Source organism: Mesocricetus auratus, unplaced genomic scaffold, assembly GCF_017639785.1.
Source record: "Mesocricetus auratus isolate SY011 unplaced genomic scaffold, BCM_Maur_2.0 Super-Scaffold_100694, whole genome shotgun sequence".
NCBI lineage: Eukaryota > Metazoa > Chordata > Mammalia > Rodentia > Cricetidae > Mesocricetus > Mesocricetus auratus.
Window position 1 is genome coordinate 5,459,422 of NW_024429268.1, and position 23,001 is coordinate 5,482,422.

The 23,001-nt window shown below is 40.9% G+C and overlaps 3 gene segments (V, D, J or C); all 3 read right to left on the bottom strand.

Moving 5' to 3' along the window:
• Nucleotides 1–11,815: 11,815 nt before the first annotated feature.
• LOC110343383 lies at nt 11,816–14,757 on the bottom strand. The segment is given in 4 exon segments: nt 11,816–11,893; nt 12,013–12,073; nt 14,133–14,496; nt 14,612–14,757. Coding segments are annotated over 4 exon segments (552 nt in total).
• Nucleotides 14,758–15,709: 952 nt separating this feature from the next.
• Nucleotides 15,710–16,717, bottom strand: LOC110343382. The segment is given in 2 exon segments: nt 15,710–16,489; nt 16,612–16,717. Coding segments are annotated over 2 exon segments (417 nt in total).
• Nucleotides 16,718–17,980: 1,263 nt separating this feature from the next.
• On the bottom strand, nt 17,981–18,596 carry LOC121137747. The segment is given in 2 exon segments: nt 17,981–18,408; nt 18,521–18,596. Coding segments are annotated over 2 exon segments (477 nt in total).
• Between the last annotated feature and the right edge of the window lie 4,405 nt (nt 18,597–23,001).

Genomic DNA, 23,001 nt, shown 5'->3' on the forward strand with positions numbered 1-23,001 from the left:
TTTGGGGGCATCTAAGTTGTTTCCAGGTTCGGGCTATTACAAATAAAAGCCTCTATGAACATAGTTGAGCAACTGACCTTGGGGTGTGATTAAGCATCCTTTGGGTATATGCCTAAGAACAGCATAGCTGGATCTTGTAGTACGTTGATTGCCAGTTTCCTGAGAAAGAGCCACACTGACTTCCAAAGTGGCTGTACAAGTTTGCACTCCCACCAGCAATGGAGGGGTGTTCCCCTGCTCTACATCCCCCCAGCTGTTGCTTGTGGTTTTTTTTTTTTGTCTTTGCCATTCTGACTGGTGTAAGATGGAATCCATAAAAAAAATCATCCCGAGTGAGGTAACCCAGACTTAGAAAGACAAACACGGTGTGTACTCCCTTACAAGTAGATATTAGCTGTAAAATAAAGGACAGCCATGTTACAATCCACAGACCCAGAGAAGCTAGGTAACAAGGAGGGTTCATGGGGAGACGCCCAGATCTCCCTGGAAAGGGGAGACAGAAGAGATGTCCTGGGTGGACTGAGGGCACGTCTGGATGGGAACATGAGTGATGAGGTTCAGGGCTGGGGGGGAGGTAGAAGGAGAGAGTACTGAAAGAAAGTACTTGAAAGAGGGGCATTTTGGGGTCAGGTGAAAGGGGGGCATTTTGGTGTCAGGTAAAAACCCAGCACAAGGGAGTCTCCTGGAAATTCATAAGGAAGACCCCTGCTTAGACTTCCAGCAACAGCAGATACATAGCCTGATCTGGCCAGTCATCAGAAAGACTTCATTCAGCAACTAATGGAAGCAGATGCCAAGTCTCAGCCACACATGGGACTGACCTAGGTACTTTGCACGCATGTTGCATACGTACAGCTTGGCCTTCTTGTGTGACTCCTAACAGTGGCAACAGGGGCTGTCTCCAACTATTTTGCAGGTCTTTGGGATTCTCCTCCTCATGCCGGGTCACCTTGCCAAGCCTTAGTACATGCGAAGGTGCAACTTGATACATGCAGCTTGATATGCCATGTTTTGTTGTTACTGATGAGAGACCAGCCCTTTCCTTAACAGAAAGGGAGAAGGAGTGGATTGGAGGTGGGGAGAGACGGGATATAGGGGAGGGACTGTGAAGAGAGGAGGGGGTAGCTATAGTAGAGATGTAAAATAAGTGAATTACTTACCTTTAAAATACACAGTTTAGTGAATTTAAAAAAATGATTTTGGAGTGAAAGGCAGTTGTTTATGGATTGGGGATATTTTGGGGGTAAAGTAATGCATAGAACTTTTCTATGCTCCTCAAATATGTGAGTAGTGTGGCTATTCAGGGACATAGGAGAGACTAGTCCCATACAGATAGTGGAGACATGCACTCATGGAGGAAACCTATCTCCTCCACACCTATTGGTTCCTAGATATCTTGGACTTGTCTTATATTGGAAGGTAGTATCTTGACATTACATTACAATTAGATTTTGCAGGTCCATAAAGTGACTATATTGCATTAGTACCTTCAAAGCTGGCAAGAAATTTGATTTAAAAAACGAGTGTCTTTTCTGGAAGGTAAAGGTATGGAGTACTGTGAAGCATTTAGGAGTGAACTGAAAGAACACGGAGATAAGTGTAATGTTTCATTTTCTTTGAGCTCAGAAGGATTGATCTATGAAGCAGTATTATTTCTGTAATAGAGTCGTTAGCATGAGTTTTCTGGCCCAACTGGGTCCCACCACCCTTGAAAGGCCCCAAATAAACACATAGACACTATAATTATGAAACTGTTGTCCGATAGCTTGGGCTTCTTATTGGCTAGCTCTGTCTTAATTATTAACCCATAACTAGTAATCTATGTATTTCTACATGGTCTTTCCTTACCAGAGAATGCCTGACTTGTGTCCTTTCTTCCTGGGCTCACATGACAACTCCTTTCTGCCTACACTTCCCAGAATTATCTTCTTCTGGTAGCCCTGCCTATCCTTCCTGCCCGGCCTCTAGCCAAACAGTGCTTTATTCATTAACCAATGAGATAGACATATGTACGGAAGACATCCCCATCATAGAGTGCCATTGTGAGACTAGATATATAATGACTAGATCTGGTGTCCCCCAAAGTCATGGCTGGATCATCACTACTCCATTCTTTGTTTTGAGCAGTTCACATAGGGTCAAAAAGGGCCAAGCAGGCATTTTTCCCTCTATCCTTTAAAATTAGAATACAAAGTGGTGGGTTTTCACTATGACACTCTCATTTTAGGGTATTTTAGATAGAGAAGGAAAGGGAGGGAGAAAGAGAGAGGGAGGAACAGGAAGAGAGAATTAAGAACAACTGTGGGAGTCTAGGAGTAACAGGAATTGGCTCTCTTCTTCCACTCTGTGGATCCTGGGGATCAAACTTATATTGTTACCCACTGAGCCCTCCCATAGACAGATTATATGTTGTATTTTGCTCATATATGCCTTCCTCCCTGGCTGTGCTCAATTCCTCCACTCTAGAAAGTCTCTCTGCTTTTGTGCCATGTAAATCTATTACCTCTTCTTATTTTCTTTCTCCCCTTCATAAATACCTTTACAGTTCCAAGCACTAATATGTATGTGTTCATGTATGTATAAGTTTAAGTCTAGATTCTGCATATGAAGGAAGATAGAATATTTCGCTCAATATAATGGTCTCTATATTTAGTCCATTTTCTTTAAATGTCATAATTCCATTCTTCTCTGAAGATGAATAAATTTCATTGTGTGTGTGTGTGTGTGTGTGTGTGTGTGTGTGTGTATGCCACACATTTTTATTATCTATTCAGCTATAGATAGATATCTACACTGATTTGATATCTTGGTTATTAGGAATAGTGAAGCAATAAGCATCAGTATGCAAGTAAGTCTATGAAATAGTAACTTAAAATATAACACCAAGAATGGGTACGGGTAGTTGTGTGATATGGTATTTTGAACTTCTATATTGATTTTTACCAGTGGCTGCCTAAGTTTGCATTCCCATCAACCCTGGGTGATGCTTCCTCTTTTTCTACATCCTCACCAGTATTTGTAGTTTCTTCTCATTTTTCTTCTTGATAACAGTCACTTTGATAACTATGAGATAGAATTTCAATTTAGTTCTAATTTGCATTTCTTTGAAGTTTATGGATGTTTAATACTTTTTCAAATATTTGTTAGCTATCCTAGCTTATTCTTTTGATAACTGTTTATTCAATTAATTCTTTATTTATTATGTGGATGATCTTGAAGTATTGCCTATATTTCCCACTAGAACTTCCAGATGCCAGGCCTTATATTAAAGTCTTTGATCCTTTAAAAACTCAGTTTGGAGCAGAGTGAGAGGTGTGGATATTGTTTTGTTCTGTGTGTGGATACCCAGGATTTCTGACATGCACACATACACACAATGTCGTTGGATTCTAACCCACCTCCTCATCACTCCTCCAGTTCCCCTCCACGCCACTCTACCAGCTTCATGCCCGACTGTTTTTTTTAAAGCTCTTTCCTTTATTGTTGTTCCCTATTGAGTCTAATGAGTGCTGCTCATATACTCATGGATGTGGAACCACCCATAGGGGCACGTGTAGCATGAAAATTAAAGACCCAGAGACAGATACTGGGGTTCAAGCTTCAAACTGACGATCAGAGAAGCAAAGCAGCCAAGCCAGTGGATCTTACCTCTACCTAGCTGAAACGGCAATCCTGTCTCCATGGATCCTCTCAGTTCCTGTCTCCTCCTCCTTTTATTCCTTTCTCTGCCCAGCCATATCCTTGTGTTTCCACCTCTCTAATGCTGGGATTAAAGGCTTACGATCTCTAGGTGCTCAGATCACCTTTATGTAAGCTGGTTTTGTTTGTTTGTTTGTTTTAGGAGTGGATCAACTTCGAGTTGCCAGAGTGGCCTTGAACTAACAGAGATCCATCAACCTATTAATCCTGAGTCCTGGGACTACAGGTGTGTGCCACAACTGCCTGTGTGCCACAACTGCCTAGTACTAGGACTGCTGGGATTAAACATGTGTATCACCACTGCCTGATCTCTATAGCTTGTGGCTGACTTTGCTTCCTAAACCCTCGTCAAGCTTTGATAAATCATTAATAGTATATCACCACAAGCATGGTCATTCAACCAGGTTCCACACCCCTAAAGAAAACCATCTTTCCTACCCAGCCCTGGCCCAGAAGTCATCAACTAAAAGCAGCTATTCAGGAGAGAGTGGGGACTCATAAGCCCCTCCTTTATCTGTACTGAAATGCTGACTGGCTTGATCTTGTACAGGTCTTCTTGCAGGTAAACACAGTTGTCATGAGTTCATGAGCAGAAGGAACCAGTCATGTCGAGAAGGCACTATTTTGCCCCCAGTCATTTCCAAACTCTTCTTACAGTCCTCCTGCCCACATCTGCAGCATTCCTGAGTCTTGGCTATAAAGAGATGTGACATAGATGCCCTATTTATGAATGAGCACTACATAGAAACTTGTTCTCTCCACATTGACCAGTTGTGAATTTCTGTATTAACCGTGTCCATTACACAAAGACACCTCTCTTATGAGGCCTGTGAGTTGCACTAATCTATGTTTGTAGAAACCATTCTTTAGAAGGCAGTTTGATACTATACCCATTAAACAAAATAAAACTAGCTTTCACTCAGAGCCTAACCATGATTCTCAGCCAGATTCAAAGTAGCAAACATGAATTTTCTTCTGTGGAGCAGCCTTTGAGTCTGATCAGAGAGCAGTCGGTTGCTTCTCCCAATATCATTTCTTCTTCAAAAGTCTATTTTTGAAACCTTTAAAAGATATTAGGCGGCTATAGCTGTGTGGTTTCATTTCTGAGTCCTGTATTCTATTACACGAGACTAATCTGTTTTCGCTAGCATACTTCTCATTATCAACATGGTGGAATAGTGCCAACTAGAAGTGTGATATTTGGTGACAATATTATTCTTGCCGTGAATATTGAATGAAAGGAGAAGGACTGTGCAGGATGAGAAAAGCACAAAGCAGACAAAAGAGAAGAAAAATGAGAGCTGGCAAGGCTGTCATCCTGACCTGACCCAAAGGGAGGTACTTCAGAATTGTCAGCCTATCACTTCTAGACTGTGAAATGCCCACTTAATACGAAATCTGCTGTGACTGGCATTAGTTCCAGTGGATTTCTGTTACTTCCCTTCAACCGAGAGCATCCCCTGCTTCCTGAGACAGGCCCACGGTGGGTTTGTGCAATGAGGAGAATGTACATTTCAGTGCTGTGTGCTGACTGCTGGCACAGAGTTACAAGTGCTGAGTCTCCTGTCTCAGAGGACTGGATGTCCACACTGCAGGGTGAGTTTGAAGGACACTCGGTTGAGCATCATTTTTTTTGATCATGTCTATTTGTTGAAGAACTTCTTGACTCTGTCCCACACCTCTAATCAGATAGATGAATACCCCAACTATCATCATAGAGCCCTCATCCAGTAATTGGTGGAACCAGATGCAGAGGTTCACAACCAAGTACCAGGTTGATCCTGAAAGTTAACCAAATAGGTAAATTCATTGTTCTTGTTCTGCTGATACCAGAAAACAACACGCCCCTTTTCAGGGCTACAGTTCATCTTTGCTTTCAGTCCTTTCCCTTTGACCAGATATCTAGGAGTCTGGATGACTTTGGCATTAACAGAGCCTAGAAGAGAGGGAAACAAAAGACATGAACACAGCCCACAAAGGGACTTGACAATGAAAAATATATGGATATGGGTTGACAATCTCAGGACAAGGGTTGTCTGTGCTCAGAACTCACCTGCTCCCAGGAGACAACGGGCTTTGTAGCAGAGGAGCCTTGAAGCCACGGTGGCTTAGAGGCAGGAAACAGATGAGGTGTTCTCATTCTTCAGCAGCAACCTTCCTGTGTCATGACCCCTGAAGACTCATAGTTGTCATGTTCCTAATTCATGTTACTTCCCAGCGTCATTCATGGTACATTAGGAAATCTTTTACCCTAAGACTGTAAACAGACTGGGTGAAATTTTTAATGTTTAAATTTATTTTACAGGGCTAAGACTGTATGTACTTCATTATGGGGGAAGGGCATTTAAGGTAGCCTCTCCACTATTGCTTATATTCTTAGTTGGGATCATCCTTGTGGATTTTTGGACATTTCCCTAGTGCCAGATTTCTCTTTAAACCTATAATGGCTCCCTCTATTATGGTATCTCTTTTCTTGTTCTCCCCTATTCTTCCCCTGACTCAATCTTCCTGCTCCCTCATGTCCTCCTCTCCCTCCTCTTCTCCCCTTCTCTATCTCCTAACTTCCTCTCCACTCCCCACCTCCCTACCTCATTCCCTCAATTTGTTCAGGAGATCTTGTCCCTTTCCCCTTCTTCAGGGAACAATGTATATCTTTCTTAGGGTCCTCCTTGAGAATGATGACTAACTTAAATGCCATCCTAGAGTCTTCATCCAGTAGCTGATGGAAGTAGAAGCAGACACCCATAGCTAAGCACTGAGCCGAACTTCTGGAATCCAGTTGTAGAAAGGGAAGAGGGATAAGCAAAGTGGTCAAGAAACACACAGAAACAGCTGACCTGACCAACTGAGAGCACACGGACCCCAGCCATAAATAAAGATAGAGAACTAGCATGGGACCAAATCCAGCCCTCTAAATGTGGGTGCCAGTTAGGAGGCCTGGGTAGTCTATAGAATCTCTGACAGTGAAATCAGTATTTATCCCTAGTGCACAAATGGATTTTGGGAGTCTATTCCCCATCAAGAGATACTCTCCCAGCCCAGATACATGGAGAAGGGCCTAGACCCTGCCCCAAATGACGTAACAGACTTTGATGATTCCCCTTGGAAGAGCTCACCCTCCCTGGGGAATGGATGGGGGATTGGATGGGGGTGTTGGTGGGAGGCATGGGAGGAAGAGGGAACTGTGATTGATGTGTAAAATAATATTGTTTCTAAATTAAGTAACTAAAATTTCAAGAATACTGTATGTGCTTCAGTGATAAAGTACTTGCTTTGAATGTATGAAGCCCTGGGTTCAATGCCCAGTATATCTGAAAATGTTTTGTATTTCCAATAACATAAACAACATCCCTAAATGTTTCTTATAAATATAACACTATATATGTATATATATATATATATATATATATATATATATATATATACCCAATAAAATCAAAATACAAACCAAAACTCATTGTTCTGCTCCTCAGTCTTTGACACCCTAGTTGTTAGTATTGTAGGAATGTATGATGATATCCAAGTTCTTCTCTTTCCTCTCAGTATCTATCCTTCCAAATATCCTTTTCTACTATAAATTTTATCATATTTTTTATTTCTTAAGTTATCATCTATAAACCAATCATGCCTTTGGAGAAAGCAAAAATTGATATCTCAATGTAGATTGCAAGTCAAGAGAAGTTATAAAGATAATGGGGAAAGCCTGATATGCCCAGTAGCTTTATATACATATATATATATATATATATATATATATATATGTATCTAAGTGTTCATGTGTACATATGCATGTAATTATACTTGCATATGCAGGGCAGAGTGCAATATCACACATGTGTCTTCCTCAATCCTGTACTTGTTTTGTATTGGAGTTGGGGGCATGTATGTTTGTGCCATGGCTTGTGTGAGAAAGTCAGAGGACAACTTTCAAGAGTCAGTTTTCTCCTTCTGCAATGTAAGTTCTAGTAATGGAACTTAGATCTCTAGCCTTGGTAGAAAGGAACATATTTATATACCAAACTATAACACCTGTCTATAGGCAGTAGTTTCTGTCCCACCCTGTCCTGTAGCCATTCTGTTCTAAATAAACACACAGAGGCTATATTAATTATAAACTGTTTGGCCAATGGCTCAGGATTCTTGATGGCTAACTCTCCCATAATTATTATCCCAGTTATATTAAACTATTTATTGTCACGAGGCTGTGAATTACTGGTAGTGCTCTGATATGTTACTCCTTTGGTGGCTACATGGCATCTCCTCGTGATCCCCTCTCTGCCTTCTTAGAATTCTCCTAGTCTGGTAGCCCTGCATATATTTCCTACCTGGTTACTGGCCAATCAGCATTTATTCATCAACCAATAAGAGAAAAATATATTTTGCAGCATACAGAAAAACCTGTCCTGAACATTTTATTTTTGAGGGAAGGGGGTGGAGTGAGAGAGTCTCTTGCTTTTATCAGGAGTTCACTGATTCTTCAGAGAGCTGGCTACCATGCACTTGGGATGCATCTGTTCTCAACTCATCAGCATTGTGACTATAAGTATATAACTCTGTGTCTAGTTTTTTTTTTCAATGTGGGTTCTGGATTCAGGTCCTTCTTATAATGTGATAAGCATTTTAGCAACTCAACATTTCCAGTAGCCTACACAGTAATTTTGAGTAGTCACCTAGTGATACATGGGCAAATACATAAAGACATAATAAATAATTAAGAAATATGTAAGACATGGTAGCACACCATGTCTCAGTAGCCAAAATTCTGGGAATATCATAATATAGAGTGATTATAAAGGTACATGGTGAAGTGTATGAAATTTTTGTTACAGATATTTTTACTGTTGGCAGAAGACTGATAGAAAATTGGTTTCATTTCTGGAACAAGTGGATATGGAAAACCAGGCATCGGGTCAGGGTTTCATGCATAGACACATGGAATACTGTCACTCACCTTGAATCTAAGGGTAGAATCCAACTAGAGGAGTTGCATCCACAATAAAATAACTTCTATGTGGCTTTAAAAACATACAAATGTGACCAGAGCTGGGTATTCCCTAAGAAGTCTACAGTGGGAACATCACAAATAGATTCTGCCTTTATGCATTTAAAATCCAAACTGAGAAAGACTCAGGCTGACCTTTATCGGGTGGGGAAATGATACCAATAGAATCTGAAATCATTAGCCACCATCTTATCCCTGCTGTGAGCATTATGGGAAAGTAGAAGATGCTGAGCCCGGGGTGAAGAACACATTGCAGACAAAGGAAGAAAAGATATTGTCGTGTGGAAAGCAGTCTTCCCTCTCCAGACTCGGGGTTTTGTGTGTGTGTGTGTTTCTCTTAGCCTGTGACTTACGACAATACAATTCACAAATGCTAGCGGCGCACAGCCTGAGCTGGTACGGGGGAAGCTCCATCCTCCCTCCCATAGTTTGGTCCAGTCCCGTCTTGGAAAGAAGGTGCCGACTTCAGGATGTTTTAAAGCTATCGGGTGGTTAGCTTTTGGCTCCTGAACACACTCTGGCATTCTGTGAAGCAGGCTGTAGCACACAGAACTACTTCGGTTAATTTTTGTTATTTATTTCCAATTCGCAACATCATCTGCCTCCTGGGTTGGGTCTGTGACTTGTTTGTGAACTAAGGAAAATGCACATTTTAGTGCTGTGGACAGACTGTTGGCTCAGGTACAGGGCCAAGTCTCCTGCTTCTGAAGGCTGGATTTGTAGTCTGCAGAGTGAGTTGGAGGGACACTCTGGAGACTCACTCCTTGGCCAAGTCTGTTTGTTCCAAAACGTGTTGACTCTGAAAACGGATCAAAAGTTTTAGCTCTTTGTTTCTTTCTGTTATTACCAACAAACAAAATTGTGTCCCTTTTCAGAATTACAGCTTATCTTTCTTTCTGTCTTATCCCTTTGTCTTGGAGTCTGAGTAATGTCAACGTCAAATGAACAAGAAGAGGAAATAGAAGTGGTGAACACAGGAGGGATCCTGACTAAGAAGGGGTTGGTTCTATGATTGGCAGTCTCAAGACAAGGGTTGTCCTTTTGTGTTCAGGACCTAGCCGCTTTCAGGAGACAAATTGCTACACAGTAGAGGAGTCTGAAACCCATGGTGACTTACAGTTAGGAAACTGGTGAAGAGTTTTAACTCCTCGTCAGCAGCCTTCCTACAACATGATCCCTTTGCAGACTCATAATCGACTAATTATTTGCTGAACTACTTCGTGCTGTCAGTAGGATAGATTTTACATGAAGTAATCAAATAGACTGGGTGATAGCTTATATATTTAAACTTATTTCATACTGACATCATAAAAATCCAGACTGTAAAAAGTTATAAAGAAAATAACAAAATAAAAACTTCGTAATATTACTTAACAGTGTAATGATCAGTCATTTGGTCATATTTTCCCCCAGCCCCGTGTGTGTGTGTGTGTGTGGGTGTGTGTGTGTGTGTTTCCATTTAGCCCAGATTGAACTCAAATTTCTCATATCCCGTCCTTAGCGTTCTAGCACTTGCCAGTTATTTTTACAACGGCATATCTGACTTTATTTACCCCACATCTACATTTTATAATCAAATGACGTCTTCAGAGAAAATGAGCATCTGGAATACATGGTGTACTGACACTGCTAGACTGTCCCAGTCTGGACCACAGGATGATTTCATGAGTCAGGAAGGAAAATGAGAAAGCCTAACACAACATAAAGTGGAATTTTAGAATTTTAGAAGAGTCCTCTAGGGATTAGGTCAATATCTCCATCTCTTAGAAATCATGGTGCTGAGTTGATATATATAGTACTACAGATGGTTTACAAGACTGAAGTTGTTACATGAGAAGTTTGAGTACAATGATGTGAACTATTTAGGAGGAACAGACTAGACGATCACACACAAAAAACGCAGAGTTCCACTTACTTTGAGTCCGGGGGTGAATGAAATGGAGGCAGCAGACTGAAATCATTAATAAGAGTAATAATCGCACAACTTTAGAATATATTGGCATGCAGCCAAAAACGGGTGTCCCTTGACAAAGACGTCGCTGAGTTGGTGCGTGTTATTTTTCTTCTTGAGATGTTTGGGCTCTGGCTCAGATAGATCCATACCGACACTTATTAGCCTGGTAGAATGACACCATGGAAATGCATGGTGTTTGATGACCATCTAGCTCTTACCACAAAAATGGAATACAAAAGAAAGATAGTTGGGAGGGGGACAAGTGACATCCATGGGATTACTTGCTATGTTGTTAGAATTCTCCTTCAGAAAGGCCTTTCCTGAATCTGTATCTTGAAGAATTTTACTTCTCTTTTCCTCTAGTAGTTTAAGTATTCCAGACATTACATTGAGGTCTTTGATTGATTTTGAATTGATTTTCGGCAGAAAGAGAGAGATAGGTACCTTGTTTCATTCTTTTACATGTGGTATTCAGTTTTCTGAGCACCATTTATTAAAAGGGCTATCACTTTTTTGTTCATAATTGTCATGTCTTTTTCAAAGGTTAGGAGGTTATAAATGGGTAGGTTTATTTCTGGATGCTCTGTTCTATTCATTGGTCTCCATGTCTCTTTTTGTGGACAGTCTGATATTTATCAGCACGGTAGAGTAATATGTGGTTTATTTGTGATCTTGATGATGATTTTATCATTGCCGTCAGTACTGGATTAAAGGAAAATTTATACAGGTAGAATGATAAAATAATAAGGGACAAAAAGGAGGAGAAATTTGTGAAATGAAAAAAATTTTAGAATTCTCAGCCTATCAGTCCTTGCTGTCTAAGACTTGAGAGAAGCAAAGCTCTCAGCCACTGGCGTCAACTCCAGGTAGTTTCTTTTATCCCCTTCAAGAGCATCCCATGCTTCCTGAGTTGGCTCCACCTAGGCTTTGTACACAAAGGGGATTGCACATTTCATCTCTTTGAACTGAATGCCGGCACAGAAAACTGCACAGAATCTCTTCTAAGGTTTGGCAGGGACATTCAGTTGACAATCCCTCACTGACCATATCTATTTGTTGAAGAACTTCTTAATTTCTGTAAGTACACAATAAACTGGAATTCTTTGTTCTGGTCCTGCTGATACCAGAAAGCAGTAATGTGACCCTTTTTTTCCCCAGGACTACAGCTCATCTTTTCTGTCTGTCCTTTCCTCTTGACCAGATGGCTGGAATCTGTATAACTTTGGCATCAAGACAACCTGGAAGAGAAGCAAACAGAAGACTGAGTGTGAACCAAAAAGGGCACAGGCAAAGAAAGTCATGACTGTGTAGGTAGCAATCTCAGGACAAGGACTGCCCTTGTCTCCTGATGACTCACCTGCCCCCAGGAGACCGGGGACTGTGCAGCAGAGGACCCTTGCAGCTGGGATGCCTTAGAGCTGAGAAAAGGATGAGGGTCTCATACTGCATTAGCAGCTTTCCTGTGGCGTGCTCCACACAGACTCACAATTGTCATGTACCTGATCATTGGCACAAAGTTAGCAAATACAGCTGCATATCACATACTTTGCAAAACATTTTTTTTTTGGTTTTTCGAGACAGGGTTTCACTGTGGCTTTGGAGGCTGTCCTGGAACTCGCTCTGTAGACCAGGCTGGCCTCGAACAAAACATTTTATGCTGACTTCTAAAATGTACAATGGTGTATATTTTAAGTTATACAACAAATATGTAAATACAACAGTATACTGCTAACAATGTCATCATTGGTGACACTCTTTGCTCTCTCTCTCTCTCTCTCTCTCTCTCTCTCTCTCTCTCTCTCTCTCTCTCTCTAGGCCATGCTAGACTTTAAATTGTGATTTATCTGTCCTCCATAAGCCCATTGCATGCCAGTTGCAGGGGTTACAGGCATTGGATATCACGCATCATGGTATTTCTTTTATTTGTGCAGTTTTTCTATTAAAAACTTGCTTTATTGCTTCTTAAGTTCTCATCTATATTTTATGATAAAACCAATGATGTCTTGGGAAAGGGCACTGTAAAGCTGCCTTAATCTAGATAACTAGATAATTTCATGGGGAGATACGAGGCTAAAAGGGAACCCTGATGTATTTTAAAATGAGATTTCAGATTATACAGTAATTTTCAAGCACTCTCTAGTGACATGTCAATAAATAAAACAAAATAATATAAAGTATCCCTCTGAGTATCAATAATCATGACTCTGGGAATATAATGCAATAACGTGATTATAAAGGCACATGACAACGACATGAAATTCTCCATATGCGTGTCTTCAATATGGGCAGAAGACCGGGAGAAATGTGTTTTCTTTTCCAGAAGAAAAGGACGCTGAGTGCTTTTGGGTCACTGGAAGAGGAAGACTGCACAACCTGTAGAGCAGGGCTTTGCTCACTTTATGCTTTGAAGAGGAATGGAGTGCCAGAACTTCATCAGTAATAAACTACCAACTGAATGACTTCCAGTACACACAGATGTGCCAGAGCAGGGTTCTCCTCGAGAAGATGATGGCTGCGCCATCAAAACGAGTTTCTTTCTCTTGAGCTTTAAACTCAAGCTCAGGAGGCTAGAGAGACAGACGATCAGCAGCTAAGGGCTCATGGCTCCAGGAGAGGACACAAATTCATAGCCCAGTAATCACATCAGTGGCTCATAACTGTAACTCAGGCTCTAGGAGATTCGATCCCCTCTTCTGAACTCCATGGGCGTCTGCACTCAAATGTACACACACACACACACACACACACACACACACACACACACACACGCACACACTTACTTTTTAAAAACTAAACCTCAAGTACAAATTTAAAAAAAAATGATATTAAGCATCAATGGGATAGAGAGATGCCAAAGGAAGTTGACCTGTTGACCTTCTTCTTCTTCTTCTTCTTCTTCTTCTTCTTCTTCTTCTTCTTCTTCTTCTTCTTCTTCTTCTTCTTCTTCTTCTTCTTCTTCTTCTTCTTCTCCTCCTCCTCCTCATCCTCTTCCTCCCCCTCCCCCTCTTCCTCTTCCTCCTCCTCTTCCTCTTCTTCTCCTCCTCCTCTTCCTCCTCCTCCTTTTCTTCTTCTTCTTTGGTTCTTTGGTTTTTCGAGACAGGGTTTCTCTGTGGGTTTGGAGGCTGTCCTGGAACTAGTTCTTTTAGACCAGGCTGGTCTCGAACTCACAGAGACCTGCCTGCCTCTGCCTCCTGAGTTTAAAGGCATGCGCCACCAGCTATAGTGGCCCTCTTATTCCAGCCAAGAGCATTATGTGAGAGGAGAGTGACGGCAGGCAGGCCAAGACAAGCATGAGGGGGTGGAGGAGCAATGTGGATTGAAGAACAGCTATCTCAAACTCGACCTACAGGTCCGTTGCAGAGATGTCAGCCTGTTGCCCGATTGCCTCTAAACATCCTCCAGCCTGGTGTGAAATCTGCTGCGGTTGATGCCAGCTCTGGTTAATTTCTGTTTCTTTCTTCCAGAGTCTGACATCACCTGCTTCCTGAGATCTGCCCGCAGTGGGGTTTGTGCAATGAGGAGAACACACAATTCAGCGCTGTGTCCTGACTGCTGGCACAGAGGTACAGAGCTGAGTCTCCTGCTTCAGAGGACTGGATGTCCAGCCTGCACGGTGAATTTGAGGGACACTCAGCTGAGAATCGCTTCTTGACCACGTCTGTTTGTTCAATAATGTCTGCGTTCCGAAAGTTAATCAAAAGTTTAAGCTCTCCGTTTTGGTTCTGTTGATACCAGTAGTAGGCAGTGTGACCCTTTTCAGGGTTGCAGCTCATATTTGCTCTCTGTCCTTTCTCTTTGACCAGATATCTTGGATTCTGGGTTACTTTGGCATCAAAGGAGCCTAGAAGAAGAGAAGACAGAAAATGAGAACATCCCAGGGGAGACTCTGACAAGGTAAAAAAATCAGATAAGTAGTGTGGAGCGTGAAGGCAAAGCCTTTCTTACTCATTACTCACCTGTCCCTAGGAGACAGAGTGCTACCCAGCAGAGCAGCCTTGCACCCATGACCACACTAGGGCAGGCGGAGTATGCACTGTTCTCATGTTCCGTTTGCAACCTTCCTGTGACGTGATGATCCTCTGCAGACTCAACTATGCTACTTCTCTGTGCTACCCCTGGTGAAGTGCCTAGTATCAGAAGAAAAGCTTTTCCTCACCTTCATAAATATAACTCATTGGCTAATCATGGAAAAACAGTGTATGTGTATTTTACTAACACAAACAATGCATTCTCAGTCAGTGAAGTCGCAAAGTTATAGGAATATCAGAATTAAAATATACTACCACTAGATGGTGTTTATGCTGGCTTTCATAATCTCGTTACATATAAAGTCATTATATGTATATATGTATGTACGTATGTATGTATGGATATATGTATGGGTGTATTACTTTGATCACATTATTACCATTGTCTCTACTTGCTTTCCCTTCCCCTTTTGCCTCCCAAGTCTCCCTTCTGCTTTCTTAGTACATTAGTGATGCTCTCTCTCAGCCACCCCATTATTGTGATTACAGGCTCAAAACAGCACAGCAGCTTTCCCTTGTCCTCATCTCTACATACATCAATGCATTTAAATCTCCTCCATCATTGTTTCCTATTAAATTATTGACATTACTTATCTATTCTTAAGTGCCCATCTGCATCTTTACCATAAAACTGATGATGTCTTGGGATAGAACAAGAGTGATTATGGACCATAATGAAACTCTTGTCAGTGGCTTAATCTGGTCACTGGATAATGCCAGAGGAGGAGGTGAAGATATAAGAGGAAGGTTTGTGTGCTTCACTATGGGACTAGACCATCCATCAGCTGTGAATATTCTTGAGGTTCCAACACTTACGTGCCAGGACATGTGATACTATGAAGTTATTGTAATAGTCTATGATGTGTTATACACAAGGGTTTCGATGCTGGAGGTGAAGCTTTGGGTGGTTTATTTCCTTTCTGGAAAAAGTAGATTTTTGAATATTTTCTTTCCTTTAGAAGGGAGTAGACTAAATAAGCACACAGAAACATGAAGTGTTTCATCCATGTTGAACTCAGGGGAAATACAATCAGCAACACTGTATTATGTGATCTTAAGATACTACATATGTGAGCAGAGTTAAATGTTCACCAAAAAAAAAAACTATGACTAGATCATTACCAACTCCCTTTTTCTTAGTGTTTTTAATATGGGCTCAGACATAAGTAGACTTTTCAGAGTGGCAAAACGATGCCAGCCAGCTTTGCGATCTTGGTGATCACCCAGTTCTCACCATGAAGACCACACGAAAGAACTGTGCAGGGCCAGAAAGACAAAGCAGAGAGAGAAATACAACGTGAGGAGCAGCCGTTCCTGACTTGGTGTGAACGTGCTGTTTCTGAAGCGCCTCTTCTGAACTCTCTCTACCCTGTGTGAAGTCTGCTGCGGTCGACGCTGCCTCCAGACAGTTTCTCTCGCTTCTTTCCAACCCAGAGCATCACCTGCATCTTAAAGCGGGCTCCGTGGTGGGTTTGTGAACTGAGGGAAGCTGACGTTTCAGCGCTGTGGACTGACTGCTGGCGCAAAAGAACAGGGAAGAGTCTCCAGCTTCAGACGTTGTGATTTCCAGGCTGCACGGTGAGTCTGAGGGACACTCAGCTGAGAATCGCTTCCTGACCATGTCTGTTTGATCAACGGGACTCTCTCCCTGAAAGTAAATCAGGAAGTTTAACTCTTTGTTCTGCCTCTGTTGGTACCAGAAAACAGCAGTGTGCCCCTTTTCAGGGTTACACTTCATCGTTGCTTTTGCTCCTTCCATTTTGATCAGGTGGCTTGGCGTCTGAGTGACCGCAGCATCAAAAATGCCTAGAAGAAAATAAAACAGAAAGCGTGAACACCGGCCAGGAGCAACTCTGACAAGGAAGGCTATTCGGGTCTGTTGCTGGTGAACTGTAAACTAGAGTTTATCTTATGAGCTTAGCTCTCACCTGCCCGAAGGAGGCAAAGTGATACACAGCAGATAAACCAGGCACACATGGCCACAACGGAGCAGCAAAGGATGTGGGGTTTTCAAGCTTCATCACTAGACTCCCTGTGACGTCATCTTTGGCAGCCTCAGTTCTTACATCACCACTGAAGCCGTTCATGACCTCTGAAGAGCTTTTCAGTAAACAGGAGATACAATTATTTTTTTAACATTTCACTCATTTAAAAGAATTTTGCATTGATATTGCTGCTATAACACTAAGTCTGTATTTTAAGAAGCTGTACAATAACGTATCAAATTGAAAATATCATGTCACTGTTAGGTAATGCTTAAAACACTTAACCCATTAATAATATTCTTTATAATATAGTGGTATTTTAGTGTTCTCTATCTCTCTCAGTCTCTCTTCTTTCTCTGTCAAAATCAGCTGCGTAGACCATCAATTATCAGCCAGAGCCACCAATTCCATCTCTCCCCTTCTACCTTTCTGTTGAATTATTGATTTTATTTATTCTTAAATCACCACCTGCATCTTTATCATAAAACCAATCTGATAAAGTCAAAGATTGTGGAATCTGCTGAACCTCCTGCCATGACTGACTGGCTCTGTCTAGTCACTGGGTTGTGTTAGGAGCAGACATGAGGACATGGGAGAAATGCTGTGCTCTGCTAGGTGGGTGAAGAGAGAGGAACCTTCGAGATATATAAAGTGAGCCACACGCGTCCATGACTCAAACCTCATGTTTCTGACCATACAGTTCTCCTGGTACATTGTAACATTTTGTAGCATGTTTAGTGCCAGGGTTTCAATACTGTCAGTGACATGGAGGAAAGTTTATTTATTTCTTGGAATACATGGATATGGAGGGAGCATTGTGCACCTTTGAGAAGAAACAGGTTGGATATCTGCATAGAAATATGGGGTATCTCCTTCATTTTCTTGACTGGTCATCCTAGGCCAGTGGGAAACATTATAGGGAGGTATGAGGTTTGGGAGAAAGGCTTCGAACTTCTACATTAAGAATGTAGTGAGTTTCAAAATTCCTCTCATATTCTGTGGATACAATATATACTTCATTTCCCAATAATCACATTACTGGATATATATTCTTTAGAGATCTTTAACCCAGGCTCTGGAAGAGCCTGGTTGATCTTTGTCTGCATGGTAGAACGTTGAAAGTCAATTTGAGATCTCTGGCGACCATCTAATTTTCACCATGAGTATGACATGAAAAGAGACAGGGAGTAAGTATAAGCAGAAATTGACGAAGTCAAGAAAAGAGGAGAATGCCGTGTGAAGACCATTCACCCCGGTTCTGACCCATTGCCTTTCAGGACTGTGAAGCCGTCCTTCCTCTGCTAGACACTGTCTAGCCTCCTGTGGTTGACACTGGCTCTAGTTCCTTTGTTACTTCCTTCCAACCCAGACCAGCACCTGCTTCCTGAGTTGCCTCCATGGAGGGTTTGTGCAATGAGGAGAATGCACAATTCAGGGCTGTGGTCAGACTGCTGGCACAGAGGTACAGAGCTGAGTCTCCTGCTTCAGAGGACTGGATTTCTAGGCTGCAGGGTGAGTTTAAGGGACAATCAGCTAAGAATCGCTCCTTGACCAAGTCTGTATTTTCACGAACTTCTTGGCGTTGGAAAGAAATCAAAAACTGTAACTCTTTGCTCTGCTTCTGTTGGTACCAGTAGACAAAAGTATGTCCATTTTCAGGTGTACAGTTCATCTTTGCTTTCTGTCCTTTCCCTTTGAACAGATGTTGCGGAGTCTGGATAACTTGTCCATCCGAAGAGCCTGTAAGAAAAAAAAAAACAGGAAGTATGAAAAAGTCCAAGTGACCCAGGAGGAATCTTGACAATGAACAAGGATTGGAGCTTTTGTCAGGAATCCCAAAACCAGGAGTCACCTGCTCCCAGGAGACAAAGGGCTACACAGCAGAGAAGCCTCGTGTTCATGGTTTCATTGACTAGCAGAAGAAGGCTCTAGACCTTGTCAGCAACCTTCCTGTGACATCATTGCTTTTCAGATTCATAGCTGTCATTTACAGACACATTGCTGACACATTTCATAGTACAGAAGGAAAATTTTGACACAGTGAATAAATTTATGTTTTTACTAGCATGAACAACTCATATATATTTTAGACAACTAAAAATAAAATAAGCCGCCTCCTTGGGGGCATGGGGAAGGTATGGGAGGGAGAACTGTGGCTAGAATATAAAATGAAATTTAAAAAAATATACCAGACACAGTGATTTAAAAGTACATAAAAGTAAAAATAAAATAAAATAAAAGTTACAGCACAAAACATCCTAAGACTACTAGACCATGACAAGACTGTTCACTAGTGACAATCTCTGATGTTCTCTGTCTCAGTGCCCCTTTTCATAAACATATATACATCTCTACAAGCATGCTTATCTTCATATGTACATATATGTACAGAGACACAGTACATTTTACTAAATGGTCTTTAATTGCTAATTGCTACGTTATAGCCCCCTTTTAGCTAATTATTATCCTTCCCTATCAATGTACATTTATTTTATGTGTCATTTAATTTATGTTTAGCGTTTCTCAATTGGCTCATAAGTATCCTTTCTCATTAATGTGTACATTGGTTTCTGTCTCACAGATGGACAATGTTTCTGGCTACTTATCATGTAGTTAACTGTGTGTAATTGATCCCTATTGTCACTGCTGTTTTATAATTTTGTTACTGACCACTACTTTGAAAATACTTATTCCTGCTGTTATTTTCTTTTGTCTTTTAACTCGTTCATTTCCTAGGGTTTGATTTAGCTAACCTCAACTTTTCTTGCCTGAGTTTGTATTCACTGTTTAGTTTAAGGTGTACACTACGTGATTTTTTTTGTCTTTATTTTCTCCTTCCTTCCATCTTCGTTCTAGGAGAATGGGTTCATAGCCTGATGTATGTATTTCCATGAATCTTTCCTTACTGATTCAATTGAAGGTCCCTCCACCTTCTAAACTGATACTGAATATATTGATCAAAGTTTGATAACACACTAACAGTGTAAACACTCAAGTAGTTAATCTGGGTTTGGAAACAGTCACCTAGATTTCTAAAAGCTCTTGTTTCTTTTCCTGCATCTGTTTTCAGGATACCTGTTCTCTGTTTTCAAATACCATTGAAGTTTATGCTGAGAACTGCCCTTTGTCAGTTTTGGTTTTGTGAGATAGTGTCCATAAGCTCAGACTGTCCTCAAGATCAAACTCAATATGGAGCTGAGGATGACCTTGGTTCTCTTGACTCTTGACTCCATCTTCCAAGTACTGGGACAGCAGGCATGCATAACTATGCCTGGCTGTGTGCAACACTTTTCATTATATCTCCTCTATATTTTACTGCATGATAGCAGGCTAATGCTTGGTTTTTATACAACATTAGACTTTTTGAACAGGAAAGTGTTATTCACATCCTGCAATGTAGTTTTCATTATAATTTGTAAAATGTTATCATACTCATGTGCCAAGTCTTAGTTAATTTTCGCTTTCATTTCATGTCTCTATGCAAATTGCCATTATATATTTTCCCATTTTATAGTAAATGTACACTTAGGGTGTACATTGACTATAAAATGGGGTTTCCATAATGCTTTGTTATTATAAGCAATGTTAACTGAGTATTCTTGTGTTATTCTCACAAGAAAGGAAATAATTTATCAGAAGTAGGATCAACAGATGGTGCGTGTTCACATCTGTGACTTTACGAGAAAATGTCAAATTGGTTTACAAAATGGATAGCTGATCAACCCACATCCGATCCAATGATTCAAGATAGCATCCCAATGAAGTCGGGCCTCGAATGTATTTTGTATATCTTTCTTCTTCTTAGCCATTCTTGTTTGTGTATAGCTTATTAGATTCCTGGTTTGTATTTCTTCTGTATACCTACAAAATCTAATGGTGTTCCCACATTTGTTCAAGTTCTCTTGTGAGATACTCACTTCTGCATTTTGCGAATTTTTCAAATGTGTCGTATTCTTTATTACTTTTCTGCTTCTTCAAAACTTGTATTCTTCTCTCATACAAATCTCCCAAGTGCAGTCTCCCCTCCCTCCTCCTAACCTCCACATTTCCTTTCTCCCCAAGATCTACTTCTCCTCTGTTTCCCTTCAGAAAAGAGCAGAAAAGGGCATGTACCCTCATATCAAGACCGGAGGAGGCAACCAAATAGGAGGAAATGGGTCCAAAAAGCAGGCAACAGAGAGTCAGAGACAGCCCCTGCTTTCAATCTGGTACTTTTTGATCAATTTTTGTAAATTTTTAATCTGCTTTTATTTGATTTTCTAAATATACTACTGATTTAAGCACACCCGAGTCCCATGAAGCAATGTTTAGGAAAGGTGTCATGTGTCTAATCACTTCCTCTTCAATGGCCTCTCAGCATGTCCTATGCCCTCATGCTCTATGTCAGATCAGACTATGGAAACGGATTCATTTTCATCCATTGAGCTTTACAGTGTGTGAACGTGTGTGTGTGTGTGTGTGTGTGTGTGGGCACACACACATGAGCGTGCATATGCGTGTGTGACCTATAGCTCATGTCTTTCTGAACACAGCCTAAAGAAACTATTAAAAGGTCCTACTCACCAGTGTAAACTAACATACAACATGTTATTACAGTTCCATCTGCTCCCAAGACAAACCTTTGATGAATTCTGGGACCATTCTGTTTTTCCTCACTTTCTTAGGAATATCAAACATTGGTTCCTCTTCCTTTATTCTTGTATTTTCCAGCTCTCGGATTACTTTAATTTTCCTAAGTTACCATAAAAGTATAGTTTGTTTTTCCAAGGACTTTTTTCTCTGTTGTCTATATTTATATTTTTGGTGAAATTTCTGTACACATAGTCTGATCCTTTATACACTGACTTCTGTAGAATCTAGTTATATTTCATTCGCATTGGGATGATGAACAGCCTACTAATGTTTTCACCCAGTGTCCCATAAACTGTCAAGAACCTTTTATCCCTAATGAGAATTGCTAGTGTTGACAAGATCCTGTTTCATTTTAAACTTTTGTCTTTGCACAGAACCAAAGCACAGAGAAAAAAGTCCAAAGTGATTGTGTTGATAGCCTGTCTCTTTTGAGGAAAACCTCCAGGGAAATCAACTCATATGCACAGAATCAGAAACTCAAATTTACAAAAAAATACCCATATTTAGTTTACTTTCTTAAACTTATCCTATTGGATATAACATGTCATCTTCCACCTTGATAATTCCACCTCAAGTGTTGCTTTCTTTAGTAGGCTTTTGTGGAAGTTGTTCCTCTTGTCCATCATATTCTGCTCAAGACCAGGATAAACTTGAAAAGTTCAAATATGGTCTACTTTTAGCTTTTTCTTATCTAACTGGAGAAAAACCAAGGGCATGTGCCCTGACCTCCCAAGCAAGTCCAATTAGAATCCTATTTTACTACTGCTTTATACTCAATCTTGTTAAATTCCGTTATAATTATGTACTCACTGGATTATTAACTCTGTAAAGAAATCTGTTTACTAGTCTGTTAACCTTCAGTGTTTGGAAAAGTAGCACAACAGAGTAAAAATCTCAAGAACAAAAATGGATCTTGTGTAACTGTTCTCAAGAGTGTTAAATGAGAATTAATCAGAGAGAGTAAGGAATAATAGCTAGTAGGAAAATAAAATAAATGAGCATATGTTAGCAGAGAGGACTGCAGAATTTGGTGCATGAAGGGGATTGTCCTGTGCCACTGCGGAGTACTAGCAGAACAGAGATACACAGCTATTTTGTTGGTTTGGGTCAATGTCATGATAGAGGAAAGAGCTCTTTCTCTTTTAGGGAAATACTGTAGCCTTCCTTTATATCTCCTCTCTGGGCATCTTTTTCAACTATTGAGCAAAACCCAATTTCAGTCCTTTCTCTGGGTCCTGCTGGTACATGGCACTGTATACCGGTTCTGTTGGTGCTCCAGAGTCAATCCTGTCAAGTTCCACTAGATAGTAATGGTTTCTGAAAGACTGTAGCATCTAAGGATCCGGCTGGCAAGAGACAAGGACTGAGAACTGCAGAAGGAAGCCTGGAGCTATTGAGAGAAGATGTGAGGCAGAGACCCTGCAAACCCAAGAAAGGACTTTACTGTGTGTTCAATGCAGACCCACCTACAACCAAGAGTCAAAAGATCACAAGGCAAATGCTACAATTTCCACTTTCAATGACAAAAATAAAATCTCTCTGAAGCTCCAATCATATAGGCTCTCAGACATGAAAAGGCAAGTGTCCCCATAGGATGAAGCCGTTTCCTTGCCAGCTGCTTTGGTTTTTCCCCACCAGTTGCCTGGGCTCTGCCGCGTTGTAGTCCCCAAATAACACACAAGACACTGTATTAATTATGAA